At 41.9% G+C, this 20783-nt stretch overlaps 1 protein-coding gene across 1 annotated transcript in view; it reads right to left on the bottom strand.

Annotated features, from left to right (window-relative positions):
- The window catches only part of cadm2a (cell adhesion molecule 2a), a 107121-nt gene that overhangs the window by 4293 nt on the left and 82045 nt on the right, over positions 1-20783 (bottom strand). The window contains exons 3-9 of the mRNA XM_085936380.1: positions 20517-20669; positions 18862-18999; positions 11608-11769; positions 11442-11532; positions 11191-11369; positions 8762-8875; positions 272-394 (exon numbers count right to left, since the gene is read on the bottom strand). Coding sequence (XP_085792506.1) covers positions 272-394; positions 8762-8875; positions 11191-11369; positions 11442-11532; positions 11608-11769; positions 18862-18999; positions 20517-20669 — 960 coding nt within the window. The remainder of the gene's footprint in view (positions 1-271; positions 395-8761; positions 8876-11190; positions 11370-11441; positions 11533-11607; positions 11770-18861; positions 19000-20516; positions 20670-20783) is intronic.

Raw genomic sequence — 20783 nt, 5'->3', positions numbered from 1 at the left:
AAAAAACTGAGTTTTGTGCCATCCTTACATCGCACATATTTGATCCCTAATTTCAAATGTACGTGGTCATATGCGGGCCACCTCCACCATTCAAATTGCCCTCACGTCTCAAGGGATTTCAATCTTCACAGATTCCATGTCTTATTTTATTCTTTGTCCTTCACAGGAGCCACCGCGTATCATTCATCTGCCACCTGAGGATTCTCTGTCCGATGGGACGGTGTGAGCTTTGCGAGATGGACGGCGGGGGTCCGAGGTGGTTCCTACCTACCTTTATGCCTGGCCAGGTATCTTCCCAGAACAATGATTAAACACAAGGTGACAAAGACCACCACAGCCACCACACCCCCGATCAAAGCGTGGTCCGTGCCGTGATGGCCCAGAGCGTTGGGATCTGAGGACAGACGGGAGGGAGATGAGAACGCTACCGTCAAATCAAGAAATTGAGCAAACAATGCAACAAGGAATGAAGGGGCTTTTCTCTTCTTCTAATGATGCTTCTGAGGAGAGCTTGCTCCTTTCACATGATTTCTCAGGGAATAAAAAAACTGAGAGGAAGAGGGTGAGAGTGGGAGAGAGATATTCAGCCTGCAAAATGAAGGTGAAGACAACGACATAGTGAGTTAGAGGGGAAAAAAAAAAAATCAGGGAGTTGAATAATTCACAAACCACCCATGGAGGCACAAGAATCTCCAAAATGTAAAGCAGGCTGGCACTCGCAAAGGTACAGTAAATAAATCATCAGAAAATCCCCAAAAGAACAAAAGAGTGATTCTTGTGAGCCGAATAGAGGTGTGAAAAAGATGAGAAAGGATCTTTCTTGTCAAGTTGTTCACATTGCACAAAATAAATCAATAAAATAAACAAGGGTGTGAACAGCTAATTATTTTATGCCTGGAGTAGGGTTTGAAATGAGCGTTTTAAATTAGAGGTAGGGTTTCAAATTGAGGTTTCAAAGTGGGGTTTTAAATTAGGGCTTCAAAGTTGGCTTTTATATGAGACGTCGTTTTCCAAAGGAGGGTTTTAAATTAGGAAAAGGATTGCAAAGTAGGGTTTTGAATTAGGGGTGCAGTTTCAAATGAGGGTTTTCAACTAGGCTTACAGACTATTTTTGTGCCACCTGTTGCTTTGTACTGACAGCATCACAACTGGATTGACATTTTTTGTATCTTTTCCACACAGAAGAAAAAGGTGTTACCAGGAATATGTAGAAACAATTTCAACATACATAGCTGTTTTTTTTTTTTTTTTTTTTCCCCGTTATCCTCTTCCCATGTGGCCCAATTGAACAGCTGGCTTGCATGCGCTCCATAAGCCGCCGTCGTGCGAATGACCAGGCCTTCACACTTCACCGCCTCTCAGCGGACAAACAAACGCCCGCAATGACACACACACGTACACACACATGTGAGAACACATGCACACACACATGGACACTTAGCAGGGTTTCACTGTGCTAAAGTTCTGCATCGTCAGTGAAGCAAAGGAGGAAGCAATGTTCCCCCCATGGCTGTCTCTGTACCTCATTGCGGCACGACGGCCAGGACTTTTTAGCGCACATGGGCACATCAGCGTGGCCTTGGAGTCCCGCCGCCGCTTGATGCATATAAATGTGGCTGTTGAATCACTTTGGAGAATGTTGCACATAAAAAGACATGTTTTACCATAATACAATATTCCATATGCGATCCCAGACATAAATATTCTATTTTAGAGCATCACTTAGAGAGAGAAATGTTTGGCCTACGGAAAAAAATGGAAGAAGCAAAAAGAAAGAAAATCCAAAATGGAACCTTCTAGAGCACCGTGCCTTTGCATCACATGATCTTTTAATAAGGGGCACATATCTTCTCGGTGCGATTTCATAGCAGAGCAAAGTTGTCCTTCAATATTTATGGCGATCTCCTTGTCGCCCGGCCGTGTTAAATAAATCAAAGACGCTCGCAGCTTGTGCGAGTCGCCGCTGATTCCCTCCCAGCAACAGTCTTCCTCCTGCTAAATCCTTATCGGATGGCTACGGGCTTCTTTCTGTTGACCGTGTGCCTCAATAAACAAGGCAGTTTGCTGGCATAACTGCAGAACTAGATGACAACAAACATCTGGCCTCTTCACAGTATAATTCCATTTTGGCCAAACAATGGACACAGGTGTCACGAACGTATGACTTCAAAGATAGAAAAATTGAAGACATATTGTTGAAGACACCGTTATGCACAATCTAACGAGCGGCGTCAAAAATTCCGCCTTGACAGAAAGATAAGGCTCAATGAATACACGGCAAAGTGAGTCAAATAATGAAAGCAGAGCAGCCCATTTTTCTCATGACCGTGAAGTGACAAGATAAAACATACTTTTGCAAGATTTCAGATGTTTTTATCTGTAAAAAGGTGCCCGACTGCTCATCTGATGTTTGGCTTGAAAGTCACCTCACGGGATTGCCTTCCAAATGGGAATCATTCTTTATCAAAGTTTGTCTGTTGCACATCCGCCGTCTTCATCTAAAGAACTTTCAGTGCAGTCATTTACCAAACAGAATTGTCCTTTGCGACGCCATTCATCTGGCGAGGCTTAACAGCTCAGCCTCTGACGATCAAATGTAGCATCTCTCAAGTCTAATAACCACCTTAAACAAAAAGGCTTACAGAAATGGCATGTCCTTGAGGCTCTATACAACAAACCAGGCAAGAGAAACAACCTCACTTTATATATTTCAGACAGAACTCCCACCTTATACATAATAGATCACATCAAATTAATAGGGATTTTATTTAAGGATGGGCCAGCACCGATACCGGTATCGATTATTTCAAGGTATCGAAGCATCGAAGCAAAGTCTTTGTTCAGTTATCGTGCTCGTTAAGTACTAGTGGTATCGGTAATGTTTGTTAATTTGTTGATACAGTTGTTAGTCAAGTCTTTGTTCAGGTATTGTGTTCATTAAAATGTCAAATATCACAAGTACTAGTGGTATCTATACTCGGTATCGGTATTGTTTGTTCATTTGTTGGTACGGTTTCATGTCCTATGAAGGGCTACTAATGGCTAATTCCATGTGAAATTTCATTTAGGAAGGTAGCCCAAAGTGGTCGCAGCATTCCAGCCGAGATGGAAAAAAAGGGTTTTGAATGGATGAGCGTTGAGCATTTGAAGGAAGCAAAAGTCAAAATGTTGCTACAGAGACGCGTTTACGTTTTCACATTTTTTTTTTCCCCTACGTCCTTGCAGATTATTGCTTGGTGTCTCTGAGAGGATTAATTAGATTCTGAAAACAAATTACTCCTGCTAATCATTCAATAAAGCCCCTCACATGGTCGCGGACACTCTCTTGAATATTCAAGCGATCAGACTTCCTCCCTCCCTCCCTCCTATCCTGCTCTCACAATGAAAATGAAGTTATAATCAGAGTGAGATAATTAATCTTATGAATTCATTAAGCCCAACGCGAGAATCAATCTATCACGGCGGCGGCGTGTTCGGCGTAGTCGATAACCTCAGCAGTGAGAAAGTGACAATGGGGATAAAATCAACGCTGCAGCGTTAACTTGATCACAACTTTAGCGCTGTTGCTTCGCCAACAATTTTCCCTCATAATTGCATGAGTGGAATGGGTTAGTGTGACCTGAGTTAAATGAAAAAGACACAAGAGGGGGCATGTTAAAATCCTTTCGAGGGACAAGTCCAAGGAATAAAGCTTCACTAAATAAAAAGCAGACCTTTGACTGAATATGGGTGGATGGAGTTGGGGTTATTACATGTAATTGATCGCATGAGCCTTGAGATCTAATGATTTCCCCCTCCCTGTTCTACACTTACTTCCAAATTGTTGCTATATTTCTTCCCCCCAAAGCCAGTTAATGTGACAGCTCATCAATAAGCTGGCTCAGCAATAAGCGCAAAGACCTTTGCATTATGTTTTAATTCGTCCTGCGCCCCACGCCAGGGAGGAAATGGACAGAAGATTGTCGTGGCTGTTCAATATTTAACCCCTTTTGAAATATCTGAGGATGCTGTCACGGGAACATAAGCCTTTTGCTTTCAACATGAGTTACCCACCGAAGCGGCGGCTGCGAGAGAAAATGTTATTTCTGCTCATCACACGTCCTAACCCTGCGCTAACGTTAGATCGATAGCAATGAAATAAAGCTGTTGGAAATCCCTCCAAGGAATGAAAATTGTCCTTTCACTTATTGAGTTTTCACAACAGGTTTCTCCCCCAGTCTAAAGCAGATTGAACAGGAGTACCTGCAAAATACACGTTGCACTTTTTGTCCTTTACCATCAAAAGTTTGGGGAAAACAAACACAAAAACTGTGTGTCCTGCTTTTTCTTCCGAAGGTTAGCACTGCAATCATGGCTAACAGGAAAAATGTGAAGAACCTTTTGAGGTTGCGACGGGAGCGCCGAAAGAATTTTAATTGTGACTTATAGTCCAAAAACTTCCTGCGCTAATTTTGATTTGACTGTGCTATGTTAGCATCTAAGCTAAGATAGCAGTACAATCATAATGATTTGATTAAATCCACCTTACGTACAAATTTGGATGAGGGCACTTCATTGATGGAAATTCCACTGCCGTACTTATTATTATTTTTTTTTTTACCATGAATTCAACTTCCACTCTTATTCAATTCAGTCTATTCTTTGGGTTTCATTATTTCCAGAATTTTTGTAACCTTTATTAAAGTCAGACTATTTTGCAAGGTAGATTTCACAATCAAGAACCGGCGTCATGAATATTTCATTGTAGGGAAATGCAGACGGCGCAAGCCCTCAAGGAACAGAGCCCCGAGGAAGGCTGGTAATTAAGCTGCCGCTTGTACCAAGTCTTCAGACAAACCACGTTGCATCCTGAACACACCCAGGCTTGAGATAAAGATCGCCTTGCCACACTGCGGCAACCCATTATTGATCCCATGGCCTTTGACCCTTCAAATGGCCGACACGGAGCAACAGTGTGGCGTGTGTGTGGGGAGGAATAATAAACAACCATACTGGTTTTGTATCTTAAGATGAGGCTTCAGGCTTATTTTTGTCGCGGGCCGCATCATAGTCATAGTTTGCCTCAAAGGCCCATTCAAATTGTCAACCCAAATAAATGTATGAACGTCTCATATTGTATATATGGATAGTATAGGCTACACAACAAATTGATGAATAACTAGTTTTCAAAGCAGAGACGAATAAAAAGTGAAATATTGAAATCAAATCAAACATTTTTTGTCTTTGTGAGCCACCTACAATGATGTGGCGGGCCGTATCCGGCCCCCGGGCCTTGACTTTGACACCTGTGATCTAGAGGCTGACTGTGTGAACACGCAACCAAAGTTCAAAGGGATAAAAGTTATTTAAGCTTTGATTTTTTTTTTTCCCAATTGGTCTTTTTAAAGCACAAAGCCCGCAACCCTGAACAGGATAAGCAGTATAGAAAAGGAATGAATGCATGTGAACATGACGCTCATGCAAGCTAACCTATCAGGCGTCCAACAGCTTCCTCGTATCACCTTTTCAATGCAAGTTTAAGTACAAGCGTTGTTTGTGTCAAAAGCCGCCGGTTGAGTTTTCTCTTCTTTTATCCTCCATTCCTCTCAGGTACAAAGTAAGAGAAGATAACTGTAGGTTTGGCCGTGCTTTATTTGATTATTTCTGCACCACCACGGGCAGAGACACCAGCCATGAATAATTGCTGTCCTCTCTGAGGCAGGACCCGTTCTTAGCACCGGTGTCGGGCAACAGGGCTTGGCCAAAGGAATACTGATTGCCTGGAGTGAACAGTAAATATGTCAAAGAAAGCCCTGTTGTGCGTGATGACTAATTTCAGTTTGGCAAGGTCACAGCTAATTTGCTAAGCCACGAAGAGCGATACGGCAAAGAGGTAAGCGACCATGCAGAGCGAGGATGTGTTTATGTACACTTTGATGACATTGCACAGACCTTTGGTGCTTAGCCAAAGATGTATGATTGCCATTAAGACTGAGCGGGCGCACGCTCCGGCGCTTAATCAATACAGTGAATCACAAGCGACAGTTCGGACATCAGTCTCGAGTCATCCACTGGAGATTCGGAATCTTTATCTTTGCTGTAGTTACACCCCAGAGGTCAACAGTTGTCACGAAGCACATTGGAGCTAATTAGACTATTTATTAGAACCATCAAGTTTGCTGTATATTTATTTGATCATATTTCTTCAAGATTGAAGAAATGCCACCATTCACTATGTGACTCCATAGGGTAATTGTGTCTAAGATAGCCATTTTCATTACACTGCAAGAAAAAAAGTACATTTCCACAGCATAGTAGATTTAAATAAATAAATGAATAAATAAATAAATGCCAGTGTTAAAACTTCCACATCCTGCTTTTATCATTGTAAAGTTGTTCTTTGCTTTAGGCCCCTAAACTTCAGTGGTTTGGCACTTTCCAACCAAGCAAAAGACGCGAGACTTTTAATGTGGCGTCTGTTCAGTTTTTACAGACCTCTTGCTGTGAGACTAGATGACTTGTGTTGGCAGCAAATACCAAAAACTATCACTAAGATGTGGCTCAAACCCAAGGAGTCTTTATCTGTGGAACTTCACAAAATAAACTATTTTTTTTTTATCCAGCAAGACCTTTAATTAATAAAATGATTGTAAATAAACTTTATTCAATTTCTGAGCAACTACAAAAGCTCCGCGGAGAATGATAACTTGGTACAAGATAACCCGCACTGTTTTATTCAGCGTGGGTTGATAAATAGAAGCAAGGTGTCAAAAAGTGAGCAGTGGAATGCATAAAGGAGATAATCAGGTGTGTTATATGCTAATATTCCGCCTTAGGAGCTCCAAGGTTGGACCTACCATGCGTCTTCAGCTCAGCCGGACAACTTTATTAAAAAGACAAAACGTCATGGGGCTGCAAGCGCTCCATGCATGTTTGCTTTCATCTAGAGCCCGTGAAAAGAGCGGGTAATAAATCAAGAAGACGCATGAAAGCAGATAGCGTAGCGACTGGGGACGCATTGAAGGAGTCTGATATCCAGATTCCCCCACGATACATAGAGAAGCTGCGCCCCTCTTGTGTGTCAGCAGAACACAAATAGACATCAGAAGCTGATGGGGAATATTCAACATTGTGGGGAGGAAGCCAATGAGGCTGCGGGAAAAGGTTTGAGAGGGAGGGAGAAAGAAAGGTAGGAAAGGGTTTCTTCAACTTTGAGGGTCAGCAAACTCATTTGCATATTGCTTAACACAGCACCCAACTTTTAAATTGATACGTCAATCAAACGCAACGTCTCTCTCGTGTTACCATTTCAGACGTGGCGCCGTGTCAGCGTTATTGTAGGGTGGGGTGCAGAGACTCAATCACCTGGCAAACAGTCATTCCAACAAACAAAGGTAGTCCAGTTACTGCTAGCTGTCTGATTTCTGAAATAAGGGCAAACTATACGTACGCAGAAACCATGCTTCATTTCTCTCAGCCCATCCATTCTTTCATTTTTCTGGCCATATGGTTCCTTTCAGTCTGTTGGGCTATCCACCCAAAATTCCCCATATCTAGAATGATCTCATCCAACAAGTGCCTTATTACTCCAACATCCCGTTGAGCCGTTCTTGAAATATGTGCTAGACCATGTCAACTCCTCCTCCATTATGTTGAAGGGTTCAACAAAAGTCCTTCAATTGTTCCTTGTATCACTCGACAATATCCCCCAGTCGGGCAAAGTAGTTCTAATCCCGTGATAACATCTTTCTGGCGTCTCTTGGTTGCCACCATGATAGACGCTAACAACCTTCTCTGACTCCAATCTTGGAGCAGCTCTTAACAACACCATGGAGGGAGGGCTCGGCTGCAGGATGGTTAACTCAAATATGATGCCGTCAGCCTCGTAGAGGATTAAAGGAGCGCGTAGATACATGACCATGAACTCTTCACACTAGATTACACGGTACAGTGTATAAAAATAATACTTGGAACATTGATAGCTCAAGCATCATTGTGTACGTATTAATTTAATAGAATTCCATACCAAATATTGGAAAATGTCTACAACACATACTCACTTCATTTTCATATTATTTTTATATATATGAACGGTTTTGACCACATGTGAAGAACTATAGTGGTGGTTTCATAGTCCACACTCCAGTGGATATTAATGTCCAAATCTATAATCATAACTCGGCATGTCATCAACTTTTGCAGGAATGACAGCCGCTTAAAGAAATGGTGACATCAGCATGAAGTGTTCCCTCCAATAATACTCAAATCCTTTTTTGTAGATGACAACCCATTCATTAAAATATCCTTCATCCAACTTAATAATGAGGGGGCATATCAACAGCACTCTCTAAAAGTTTGAGTTACTACTTTGAAGGAAAAAAAAAAAAGAAAAAAGGTTCTTTCTTTTCAAGTGTGAAGGGTTCCTGGATTGAACACAGCATTAGGAGTCACAATGAGTCATCTCTGGGGGGCAGACATTTGCAGTTGGACATGACATTTACTTCTTTGAGCTTTCAGGGCACGGGACTACACAAGTCTTAGGAATGTCAAGGGGACATTGGATTTTAAACAGCGCCACTCCAACTGAATACGATAAGTCAGGCTACCTAGAGGAAGCATTAAAAAGGGGATGGGTGGTAGTAGGTTAACCCCTGTCGATTTCTACTTTGGAATATTAACAGTGAAGTGATTGCACACGGGAGTCATCTGAAACTAAGACAAGCGTGAGATGCGACAATATGCTGAGGAGGTTGGGAAAAAAAAGCAGATGGTGGTACGGTACCTCGGTTTCCAGTGACTGTGGGGTCTGAAGCGTGGGTGCCTACTAGAACAGTGGAAGCTGGGGGGATGGGATGAAAGGGAGGGGTGGTGGATGGAGGCAGGGTGGTGGGTTCCTCTGGTGGGAGGGATAGACATACAAACATTTACAAAGGGGAAAACAAAATGCAACTAAAACAAATGGGAGAAATTAGACACCACACACAAATTGGATGGCAAGGCATGTAATAGCAATGGGAAAGCAAAAAAAAAAAAGAAAAAAAAAAAGGTTAAAAACAAGCAGAAATACATAAAGTGCATATTGACAACAACTGAATTACAGATGCAGTTGTGTGTGTTGAAAGGAACTTTTTGCCGCCATGTATGTCATTTTAATTATGTAAAAACAACACATTTTTTTCTTCCTCTTGGCCCCTTGAAACATCGTGTTTTTTTTTTTTTTTTTTTTTATCTCAATGGGACCGCTGGGAAAGCAGAGCAGAGACGTCCGACTTCAAAAATGATGTGCGAGAGAGCAAACATACCAACAAATTTTGCTTTCACAATCTTTAACAAGTTTTTAAAAAACAGACTCAAAATATCTTTATTTTTGAGTCACGGCTCGAAGACATTCCTGGAGGTGTTCAAGGCGATGGTCAAATATTAACGGGACAAAGGGATTGGCGGTGAAGCATTGTTTGACAAAGTTAATGAGGTTACACCGCCACCTTGTTTGTGTCACTCTTCTTTTTTTATGGGACTGTGGAGGTTTTTTAATTGGCCCTGCTGCAAGGCCTGGCCGTCTGCGTGACTTTTCAGCCCGGGCGAGAATCACAAAACAGGTCGACTGCGTGTCTCCGAGTCAAAATGTCTCCTGCAGAGGAACCATTAAAAAAGTATTTTCCCAGAATTATGGCAGCAATTGTAAAAGGCTAAAAGGTGTGCTAATCACTAATGAACGCCGGGTACAAAGCGGGTGCCATTTTGGAAGAACAAGTCATGAATCTCCATTGGAATCTTTGACCCTCCTCTGCCACAATTGCTCTTTTTCTGTGGTGTTGAGTTTTGAACATCAATTTCATCACATTTTTATGCTCTTCTATTTCCATGACATTTTTAAGATGTGCTAGGCTGCAAGTAATGCCTGTATGGAATCACACACGCTTTAATTAAAACTCTCCAGAAATATGGAGCGATACTTGGCAAAGTGCGAGTCGTCGTTTCTTTTATTTAATGCCTGACAAGTAAACTGTCTGTTTCATTTAGTATATTTTAAGGCCGCAATTAACAATCATTTTAATAGTAGAGGGAACCCTAGATTACTTTTTTCGATGAACTAGTTACGGCTATCTCTTTTTTCAAACACAAATTTGTTTCAAATTGACAATGCAAAAAATAGAAATCGATTACGACTCAGTTGTCTGTTTGGTCCGTAGCAATCATCAGAAAATGGATTGCCCTTTTCCAAAGTGCAGAGTTTTTGCGAATGTCTTATTTTGATTTAGCACAAAGTTAATGATTTTGCTTTCATGTAGGACTCCAAGAATTTGAGAATATTTAAGAGGATTTGAACATTTGAAGTTTAAAAAAACGATGAATCGATGATCATAATCGTTGCTAATATATTTGTCAAGCTGCCGACAGCGCCCTTTTTCGGGTGCAACTCCAACTACACATAGTCAACATTTACAAACAAGGAGCTTACATTCACGTCACAGTGGCCGTGAGTACGACCTGAAGCAGACACTCCATAAACTATTGATAGCAACCTTGCTGGTATCCTTGAACAGCCCGGCTAGCTTATTACTGCGGAACCATCGCCGGCAGCCGGGTCAATACGAGGTAGCGCCATTATTTGGCCACAGAATATTCAATATCATGCTCGTTGCAAAATACAAAACACCCCGCTGGGTTTGACTTGTAATAATCAAGCAATAATTATTGTTCTACTTAGAGAAATTTGGTTTCTGACACGTTTTCCCTCATCTTACTTACACACAATGACACGACTAAACCAAACGGAACAGGGACTTAATTCCAAGAGACAAACGGCTGAGGAGACGCAGGAAAACGAGGAGGACCAGCTATCCGTTTTCCCCGACACTGATTCACTTCATCCTCCACTTCCTCTGGCGTTGCTCTCAATGACTTATTCTCCGTGGTAATATTACTGACAACACAGCACTAAATTACACACACACACACACACACACCCTCATGATGTGCATGCATGAAGAAGATCTGGGACGCAGGTTTATTTAAAGAAAGACGTTGGTGGTATTAGTGTCACCTGAGGCCCTGTGAGCGATGTTACAACTAATCACTCGCACTGCTAATGCACATGCACAGCAGAAGCCTCTAAAACCACTAGCACGTGAATTTGGTGCTTGCTTAAAATGCTTATTGTACACGACTTGCACCGATTAGGTCGAACTTTCCTCCCAGACGACTCACCGTAGACGTAGAGCACATATTCAGCGCTGCTGGTGCCGAGGTGGTTGCTGGCCTCGCAGCGGTACGTGCCGTTGTCCGTCTTGTTCAGTGACGTGAATGTCAGCTCCCGACCTTCCACAATCACCCTGCCCAGGTCCGAAAGTTCCACGCCGTCTTTTGTCCACATGACAGGATCTGGCCTGGAAAGAGAAATGATAGATCGAGACAGGAACTTCATCCCGCAGAAGAGCGGTATCAGGCGAATGACTTACGAAGGGTTGCCTTGAGACACACAGTCCAACTTTAGGTACTGACCCTCCTGAGGGACGGCCAAAGAGTGGATGATCTCCACCCGAGGAGCATCTAAGGCAAACGCACACAAGGCCACGATGTCAAATGAACGCCATTGACCCAGGACGCTGATGACTTCACACTCACAGTGGACCTCCAGCACTTCGGTGGTCTGCTGCGGCGTCTGCGCGAGTGCCTCGTGGTCCACTCTGCAGGTGTACGCCACGCCGTCGTCGCGGCGGTCCACGCGCAGCTGCAACGAGCTGCGCACTGTGAAAGTCTTCCCGCTAGCGTTGACCTCCTTGGCTCCTGCGCGTAGAAGGTCACGAGAGTGTCAGTGATGCGGCGCTGAGGAACATCAACGTGTTGTGCTTTTACGGACACATAGATCTGGAATGGCACTGCGGGGGACTGACATCTAAAGGAGAGCTAGTATATCCATAGTCCTCTGTTAATGCAATTAAATGAAGTCCAAGTAATCTGATGGAGGAACTGTGATGAGCTGTAAATGCAAGAATGATTCCATCTGCTTTTATAAGCAGCCACCTCCAATCTACTTCAAACAATGAACAAGCACAAAATTGTGTTTACTGTGAAATGTTGAAGTGACCAGAGCTAAGGTTGAACATTTTCACAAAGGCCACACTATCTCCTTTTAACAAGACCAAGTAGACTCTGTGGCGCTGACGGATATTTCATTAGACTGCGTAGCTAATGCCGTGTCCGGTGAAGTGTATGGTGTTCATGGTTATTATCTTCATTTGTTGCTGTTCTCCTTTGTAAAAAGGTGGCCGGCCTACTTGTGTATTCTGAGCACAGTCGAGGGAGCGTCAGCCCCCCTCGTGCAGGCCACCTTTTGTTTGCTTCTCCTAAAGAGACTGTTTATTCTCCCAGTGCTTCCCGACTGTGTGCTCATCTGCTCCACTTTCCAAATCATCCCAGCAGACTCCAACGCCTCAGCGCTCGCATCCGCCCTGTCAATCAACAATTGTGCTCCGTCACTTCCCTATAGCGAGCCAATGAGCTCGCCTCCCACTTGAGATGACTGACTGACAGCTCGGCAGTGTCTGCAGCATCCATCTGAAGATGAACTTGAAAAAATGGTTACGATACGAGTTTACAGGTAATCCTGCATAAGTTAATGACACAAAAAACAAAAACAAAAACTGCATGATTACAATATTAGCGTGAAAGAAAAACATCTTTTTTCAGTATCACACACTTGGAAATCAATTCACAGCTATAACCAAGGAAGTGAAGGATTTATAACATTTTATCCCCTTCACTTTTTCCACCCAACAAAACAAAATAAGCCTCTACATCAATCTGTTACGGTGATATTGATCAAATAATAAAATGAGTGCATTTGCCAACATCTGGGACCCAAGGGCATTAAGGTGCTACTGGTAAACACACGCACGCATGCTCAGTAATGCCGTAATATACGGCAGATATAGCGCCGGAGGACTGGTTGGGTTTTGCGCCAATAAAAATGTTTTATTCTACTCAAAGAAAGTTGTTGGGCCATTGTATATGGCGGGGAAATGGAAAGTGTTTGCCATTCGCAAATGAATAGCCTTGATTTGTTCCAATGATGAAAATCACATCAACCTTGTCTTCTTGCTTGCCAAATTCTTTGACTCCGAGTCTCTCGTGTAGCGGTGCGGCATTGTTAGCGCTAATTAGCCCCGAACCTAGTAAGCCGTATGAGTTTGTTGTATGACAGCTACACTGAAATGCAATTAGCAAAATGAATGCAAATCTGTATTGCTTGTTAAATACTCATTTAAAAGTTCTGTTCCTGAAGTCCGCTCATATTAATTTCCAGCATGTCCATTTTCAACACCTTATTTAATTATATCTGTTGTATAATTTGTGCTTGACTAAACGCATCCTGTCCTTGGCAGTGGAGATACGTGCAGCCCACTACTCCATTAGGTTTGTGGGAGTTTTGAGGACGGAGGCCCAAAAATGGAGAGAACACCTGCTAAACTATGAAAACACGATGGCCTTTTACAGAAGAAGTGAGAAAGGAAAAGAAACTGATATGTGTGCGAGGACTGCCGCGATGATGGGAGGATCATCACCAACAGCCCACTGAGCTTTTTAAAAAAATCAATTTTGCCAATATCCCTGGCACCCGATGCTTTTTGGGTAATTCACGCTTGTATTGAAAGACATCGGTGTTGACATTTTGCATGTTACAAGGAACTCACTTGTTTGGGATGTTGAGACATGTCCCCCGACTGATCTTATCCGCTTCACTGACATTCGACAACAGTCAACTCTTAAAAGTAAGACGCTTCCTTCTATCAATACCTGGCAGGTGTGAACCGCAATGTCCTCACACAAGTCCCTAAGCATTCACTTCTCAAGAAGTGTCTTCATGAAAAGCAAGGTCTCCAAAAAGAGCCAGACCTGTGGGTCCGGTGGGTATCGGCACCTTGGCAGGCTGTCCACCTCCACTATGTTGATCCTAATGGGCTGAGACCGGAGGTGTCACAGTCCCATCTCCTGTTCTTTGGACATGGTGTCAGTCAGTCCGCCAGCACTGCAGTATGCATTACATACTGACCAGCAACAACCATACCATGAAAAGTTCAAATGTTAAGAAATGCTTTAAACTGGGAACAATTTGACACTTGTACGAATTATTTACATTTTCGCCCATAGGACAAATGAAGTCACATCCGGGATGGATTTTCTTCCGCCGGTGCTTCCAACGTTAAGAAAAACGTATTTAATTATACTTAGGTAAAAGACTTCTCACTTTGGAACATTGGACTTTTTCCAGAAAGAAGTTCAATAATGAGATGTCAGACAGAAAAGCAATAAAGAGACAACCAAAGTGTTGTCTACTTAGCATCCAATCACATTTCTCTCATGTCATTGGCTGTATTGCTAACAGCCCCTGGTGGGAATATTTACATTGGATATTGCTGTCAAGTATGAAGCCACATCATCTCTTTAGCATTGACGCACCATTTCCAAGCAAGCTGCAGTTCCAGCAATTAAAATGCTGCAAAGAGAAAGATGCTGCAGTTAGTTTTGTGAAACAGCACTCCACCCGACTTTTACCGCTGCCTTGATTTCAATTAATATACTGTACCGTAGTAATAGTAAAGCACTGAGATTTAGAGGGAGAATGAGCGCTTTTGTGCGAAGGCATCTTTTATTCATACCAGCGTGGCTTGCAAAAGCCATCTCGGAATTACATCTTTAATGGTCATTGATCCGCTCCACCTCACTCTGTGGATTCTTGCTGCTATGAATGTAGTCCAGAGACCCACAGATAAACCCCTTTTTTTTTTTTTTTTTTACTTTTGAAGCTTGAAAAAAAAACGATTTCACTAACCATCCAGTCCTCAGTGCAATGAGAATCCTCACCAGCTCCTCAAGTAATGACAACTACCTGCTCAAGGCAAATTCCGAGTTGGAACTTTTTCTAAAGGTTATGCAGAAATTACCGAGCCCTTTCGCCAGTCGAGCGTCCTGAAGATGAGAGCAACTTTTGCACGCGGCGCTTTGTCCTTGACTAACAACATTGACAATTGAACAAGTATGTGACTGCGAGCAGTTTGAAATCAAATCTGTTTTTTTTTTTTTCTTCTTCCAAGCCCCCTTAGGAATCGAGCTATCATATATCACCACCAAGCAATAACCTCCACTGTTCAGGTCACACAGTATGATAACACTCATCCAATTGCCAACATAGCCGCCCGCCCCTATTTGGAATAAATATTCATTTCATGTAACCCCACCCCCGTTCACTTGTGTGTAAACAAGCCCTACATTGCTCGGCTACTGGCACGGGTCTCCATGGATCTTGGTGTATAACTCAGACAGAAATATATCATTACATGTTGGGGACTGAAGGGACAAAGAAAGGGGAGAAATGAGAATATTGGATTTTGCGCCAGCGCACACACACACAAAATTTAAATGCAGGCTATCCGCTCCATCTCGTCTATTGTGTTGGTGGACACACAAACACACAGGCACATACTACGCTTAGCATAGGTTGTCAGGTAAATGAATGCCATTGGGTGATGGACTGCTCCGCTGGCTGCGTCGCTAATATAATCGCTGCTATTCCCAAAGATCCCAGCACAATATGTCAGAATTGTCATTTACGATATTCCTGCCATCAGGCTCAGGGTGAGCCCCACCTCCCACACCACCCACTTGTCACCATGATGAACACCTGGACTGCACAAATACACATTGAGAATATACATCGTACTGTATTAATCAGGGCTTTCATGTTTATTTATTTTTGCCATTTTCAACGGCGCTCCATTGAAGGTCATAGCATTCAATGGACAAATAATCATCTAACATCTTATTGGCTCTGCTGGTTTTATTTCTCCACATTGAAATGCAACATCTATTTGCATTTGTGTTTCTATCCCTCTCAATGTCACACAGTCTTGACTGTCAGTCGCCAATAAATAATTCACACCTTTTTAGAAAAGATGTGCATTCATGGTGAGGCAAAGTTGATAAGCTCAAGTCACTTAAAACAGTAGCAGGGGTAGCAACAAATACGGATATCAATACAATGATGTGTTTGTGTTATAAAACATTGATTCAATTTGGGTTTCAGTAAGATTTTATTATGCTTGTGGTATTTTTCAGACTACAAGCAACGGTGAAAGCTCACAGCTCTTTAAGAAAGCAATAGCGGCTGATTTGTGAGTTGCCTTGTTGACTAACGAGCGACCTCGCTTCTTTGATTTCTCCGTTTGAAGCTCTTGTGCGTCTTTAAATTTCCTTTCAATTCCAATTCTCAAGCGTTACACTTTAGAGGTCAAAGGATAAGTGAAAAGAAAACTACACGGAGTCAATATCATCTCAGTCATTAAAAAGGAAATATGCAGCGATGTTTGCTTAAAATTGCGCGGAAAACAAGCATCGATTTGATCCTATCTGCCGTCTTATCTGGACCTCGAGAAGCCCCGCTGCCAGATAGCGGGCTGAGCTGTCGCAGCTTAAGAGAGGCGGCGTGATGGCAGACACCCAACGTGGGCTGAAACATCGCCCCGATCGAAATTCTTGACGAGTCCAATAGTGCAGCTGACAGCAATCTTCTAATCTGACGTTTGTATGGAGTCTCAAGGTGCTTTTTGTCATGTGGGGGGGGGACAATTTCTTTTACCAGGAGAAAAACAACAACATGATACTGATGCTCTTGTTTTTCTTGGTTTAATGAAAACTGCCTCCTGTTTTGAAAAGTGTTTTGGGGGAGTGTGTGTAGGGGGGGGGGGGGGTTGTCGCACAGAGACAGGCGACGGTTGTCACGAGGTAGAATACATTAATACAAAAGAGTTGGAAGAAGAAAGAGGATACACGCAACATTGCAGGAATAGATAATAATGTCTGACCTTCTTTGCCGAGCACTAAGAACGTTTCAGGAAGCGTCTCTGCATTTGTTAACCTTTGGTGGTAATTTAAGAGAAAATTAAGTTCGGGTTTCTATTTGTTTTATTGGGAGCTCTTCTTTTCTTAGTGGACCGCTGGGAAACGTAATAATCACCAACAGGGGATATAAGAAGTACGAATGCTAAATTTCCTCAAATCGTGGCTGTCGATCTAATAAACCAATTAGTCCGCAGAGCATCTCCCACTTTAAACAAATAAAGGCCTCTCTCAAATAGACACCTGCCTTTTCTTATCAGGAAAACACCAGTAGTAACTGAAATGATCTCTGCTGCTAACCAAACAGCAGCACTGAATTTTGAAATGATTATCTGATATTGTAGTTTGATATACTTTGGAGTGTAGTTCTTAAATTAAATTAATTAAATGAAATCAACATAATCATGTATTCAATCTTTATATATTATATATAATATATTTAATATTAATATTAATATATATATATATAAAGAGGGCTATCATGCTATTTTTCCTATGAAATCCTATTGAATTGCCAATAATGCTACTTTCAATGAGATTGAGTTTGTTTGTTTTTTTAATCAAAGAAAACAAAAGAAAGCAACACAGTAAGATGCCTTGGAGAGAAGGCAAGTGATTGTCTTCAGACTGTTTAATTAAATAGAAATGTGTAATGACGTTTGCTTGAAGCCAACATTGATCTGATACAATCTCCTCTCTTATCGGAACCCTGAGCCGGGCCGCCTGCGATCGAGACGCCAGGCTAAGCCTAAGCTGGAGGGGGAAGAAACAGTGAAGTGGCAGACAGCGAGCGGCGGGCGGGAAGACAAAGATTTCCCGTGGCAACCGACTAGAAACGGCTTTAGCGTCTACAACGTGCGGTGGCATTGTTTTGACACGGTAGAAAAACGGGGCGAACCCACTGGAGGATGTGCATGACATACATCCACACTTGACTCTCATCAGAAGTGACATCTGCTGCAGCCACTGAACGCTGCAACCCAAGTGCTCTTAGGAGGGATGATGAAAGACATTTCGATTGAGATTCCATCAAACTCAAGTACTTTACTTCAGCAATTCATATACATACGAGTCGAGCTGGAAATCAGGACAATATGTCCCATGATCCCCAACTGCTTTGTCAACTTGTTATTTTGAGTGAGAGGCTACAAGTGGTGGAAAAAAAATATATATGTGCCTAAACAAGGAGGATTTTATTCCAGTGGCATACAATAACAAAGTCAGATTTTCTTCTGTTTTGATGACTATATGACCTACATAACTTTGAATAACGGTATGGAAAAATAGAATGTAATAGTCAGGGTTTGCCTTGTGTAGCGAGCAAGGGGACGCCAACCCCCCCACGAAGCGTCACCGAGCTGCCATAAAGCCCCCCACAAAGTGCACCTGAGATGCTATAAAGCCCCCGCAAAGAAGGTACCAAAGTGTACCCCCGTGACGACAGTTTATTTCCAGTGCTGTGCACTGAGGCTTTATGCCTGCTTTCTCAACTATTGTCATCCAGGGACACACATTTACCTATCGTTGCAAAGTACAGTACATTGTTTTTTTTTTTTTTAACATAACTGCATCACGCTTTAATGTTCAAAGCAAATTAAAACAACAAAATCGAACGTGACAACAGCATACTAAGAATGAATTAAGGAAAATAAGCATTCAAAGGGTTTGTGGTCTTATTAGGAAACTTACGATGTTGACAAGTGCAACAGTAACAACTTAATTAGTCTGAAAGACTTTAAAAAAAAAAAAAACCTGCTTAAATGCCGCTGAAAGTTTATACATTTCTATTAGATGTGCAATGATTAATTGATTACTAAATAAATCGATATTTTATTGTTTCTATTTAAAATTGTCTTATCCTCTTTAATTCCATTTTGTCAACAGTTACAAATCTCAGTGAACAAATCAATTGGGAATCTTGACGTATTCCAGTCGTGCTCTCAAATGAAAAAGAGATTGAGATGTTACTAAAACGCTACTCACCTTTGACCTCCTTTTCATTTCTGAACCAGCGCAAGTCGGCAGCAGGTTTGCTGCCGTGCGTCATGCAGGTCAGAGTGATGTGATCGCCCTCCAAGGCGGGTTTCATCAGGCCCTCGATTTTGGGTTTCTCCGGCACGCCTGAGGGATGGAGATGAAGTCACACATAACGCTCCAACCTCGTGAAAGAGTGAACACAATGGTGCCTTGAGATACACTACAAGCCCAAATAATGCAAAAAAATAAATAAATAAATAAAAGTTTTATCATTTACCTTAACATCTATGCTAATTAGAATTAGCCTGTCAGTGGTGTTTCACATGACATACTAGGATTAAGCCAGCAGAGATTCATTAGATGTAATTACTGTACATGGTTTGGTTGAACATATCGGTGATGTTGAATACAATTTTGTTTTATCTTCAACTGAGAGTGACACTGAAACAGCTTGAAGCAAGAAAGTGAGAACAGGTAAGAAGGCTTTAAAAGTATGTGGGAAGTGTAAAACTATTCCAAACACATTTGGAACTATATGCTTTGAAAATATTTTTACCAAATGTATTGCGTTGGACACTAAATAAGGGTCGAAAATAAAAATTCATTCCGTTTTTCTCAAAGGTTCACAGTGCCTTGATATATTTTGTAGTTTTCACTCCCAAGGCAGGCTTTAATATATTTCTCAGACGGGAGCAGAAAGAAGGACTCAAAGCCGTGTCACTCAGTCATTGACATTGACTCACTTTGGCCTTGGCTGTCTCACGGCCTCGTCTATAGATGCCTTGCGAGTTGCTCTTTGGTTTGCGATACTGTCTTTTGCAATTAAATTCCTACTTTCACAATGCAAGGAAATCTCAACGTCAAATGCACCGGAGTTGGGACTGTTTAAAATTCTTTTACTATGTACTTCTTTTTATATGAATTGAGAACTTTGACCGCCTTTTCAGATATGCGTTACTGAGGTTTTGCAGTAACATTCAATTCTGTCATTCACCACACTGCCACCTCGAAGGCCAAAGCAGTCACATTCAGTAAAGGTGAAAACAAAAGAACAATGAATGGAAAAAAAATCATTCAGATATTTGCATAGAAAGACAATCAAACATGAATGTTATTTCAGAGCGCTTTCAATTTTAAGTGTTTTTCCATCCAGCCACTGTCCTAAAACATTGGTCTGCACCATTAACTATTGCTCAGTGTTGCAAAAATATATTTTCCTCTGCATCCCCACTGAGTGATTCTAGTTCATTTCTGTAATTCTCGGAATGCTTGTTAACACAGAGAGACAGCTAATGGGCCCGGAGTACACGAGCACATCTATTAACATTAGCAAAAACTAATTGGTGAGATAATAAGGCGAGTGGCGAGAAATGAGACAATGTTTGTGCAGGACCATGATCACAAACATTGGTAAAAATGTTTGTGCTGGGTGGGGGCGGCTGGGCGGACCATTTTTTAAGCATACTAAATGTGTTGGTCCATTTCACCAAACAAACACAGGCAGGAAATGTCAAAGCCAAACAAACAATTTCAGCCTTAATTTTAGAACCTAAACAAAATGAGCATTTTGTAGCGTCACACATGTTTGTGGATATTGCATCCAGAGAATGCATGTTAAAAGCCAGAGACATAGAAATACAGAAGACTTGTCAGTTACTCACCAAGGACTGTCAGGTAGGCTTTGGCAGTTTTGACGGGCATGGTAAAAAGCGAACAGGTATACATCCCCTCATCAGACAGCGTGACATCATGGATGCTGATGGTCAACTCCGACCACGACGCACGGATCAACTCGATTCTGTTATCCCTTAAAGCTGGACATAGAGACAAAAAAAATAAAAAATAAAAAAATCACTCCATCTTGTTTTATATTCATTTAAGTCAAAGGCCGATAGCAAAAAAAAAAAAAGGACATGGAAGTATAAATA

The sequence above is a fragment of the Syngnathus leptorhynchus genome, chromosome 17, assembly GCF_054491065.1.
Source record: "Syngnathus leptorhynchus isolate UIUO chromosome 17, UIUO_Slep, whole genome shotgun sequence".
Classification (NCBI taxonomy): Eukaryota; Metazoa; Chordata; class Actinopteri; order Syngnathiformes; family Syngnathidae; genus Syngnathus; species Syngnathus leptorhynchus.
The sequence above is the reverse complement of the archived record's forward strand: the minus strand, read 5'-3'. Positions and strand labels throughout refer to the sequence as shown.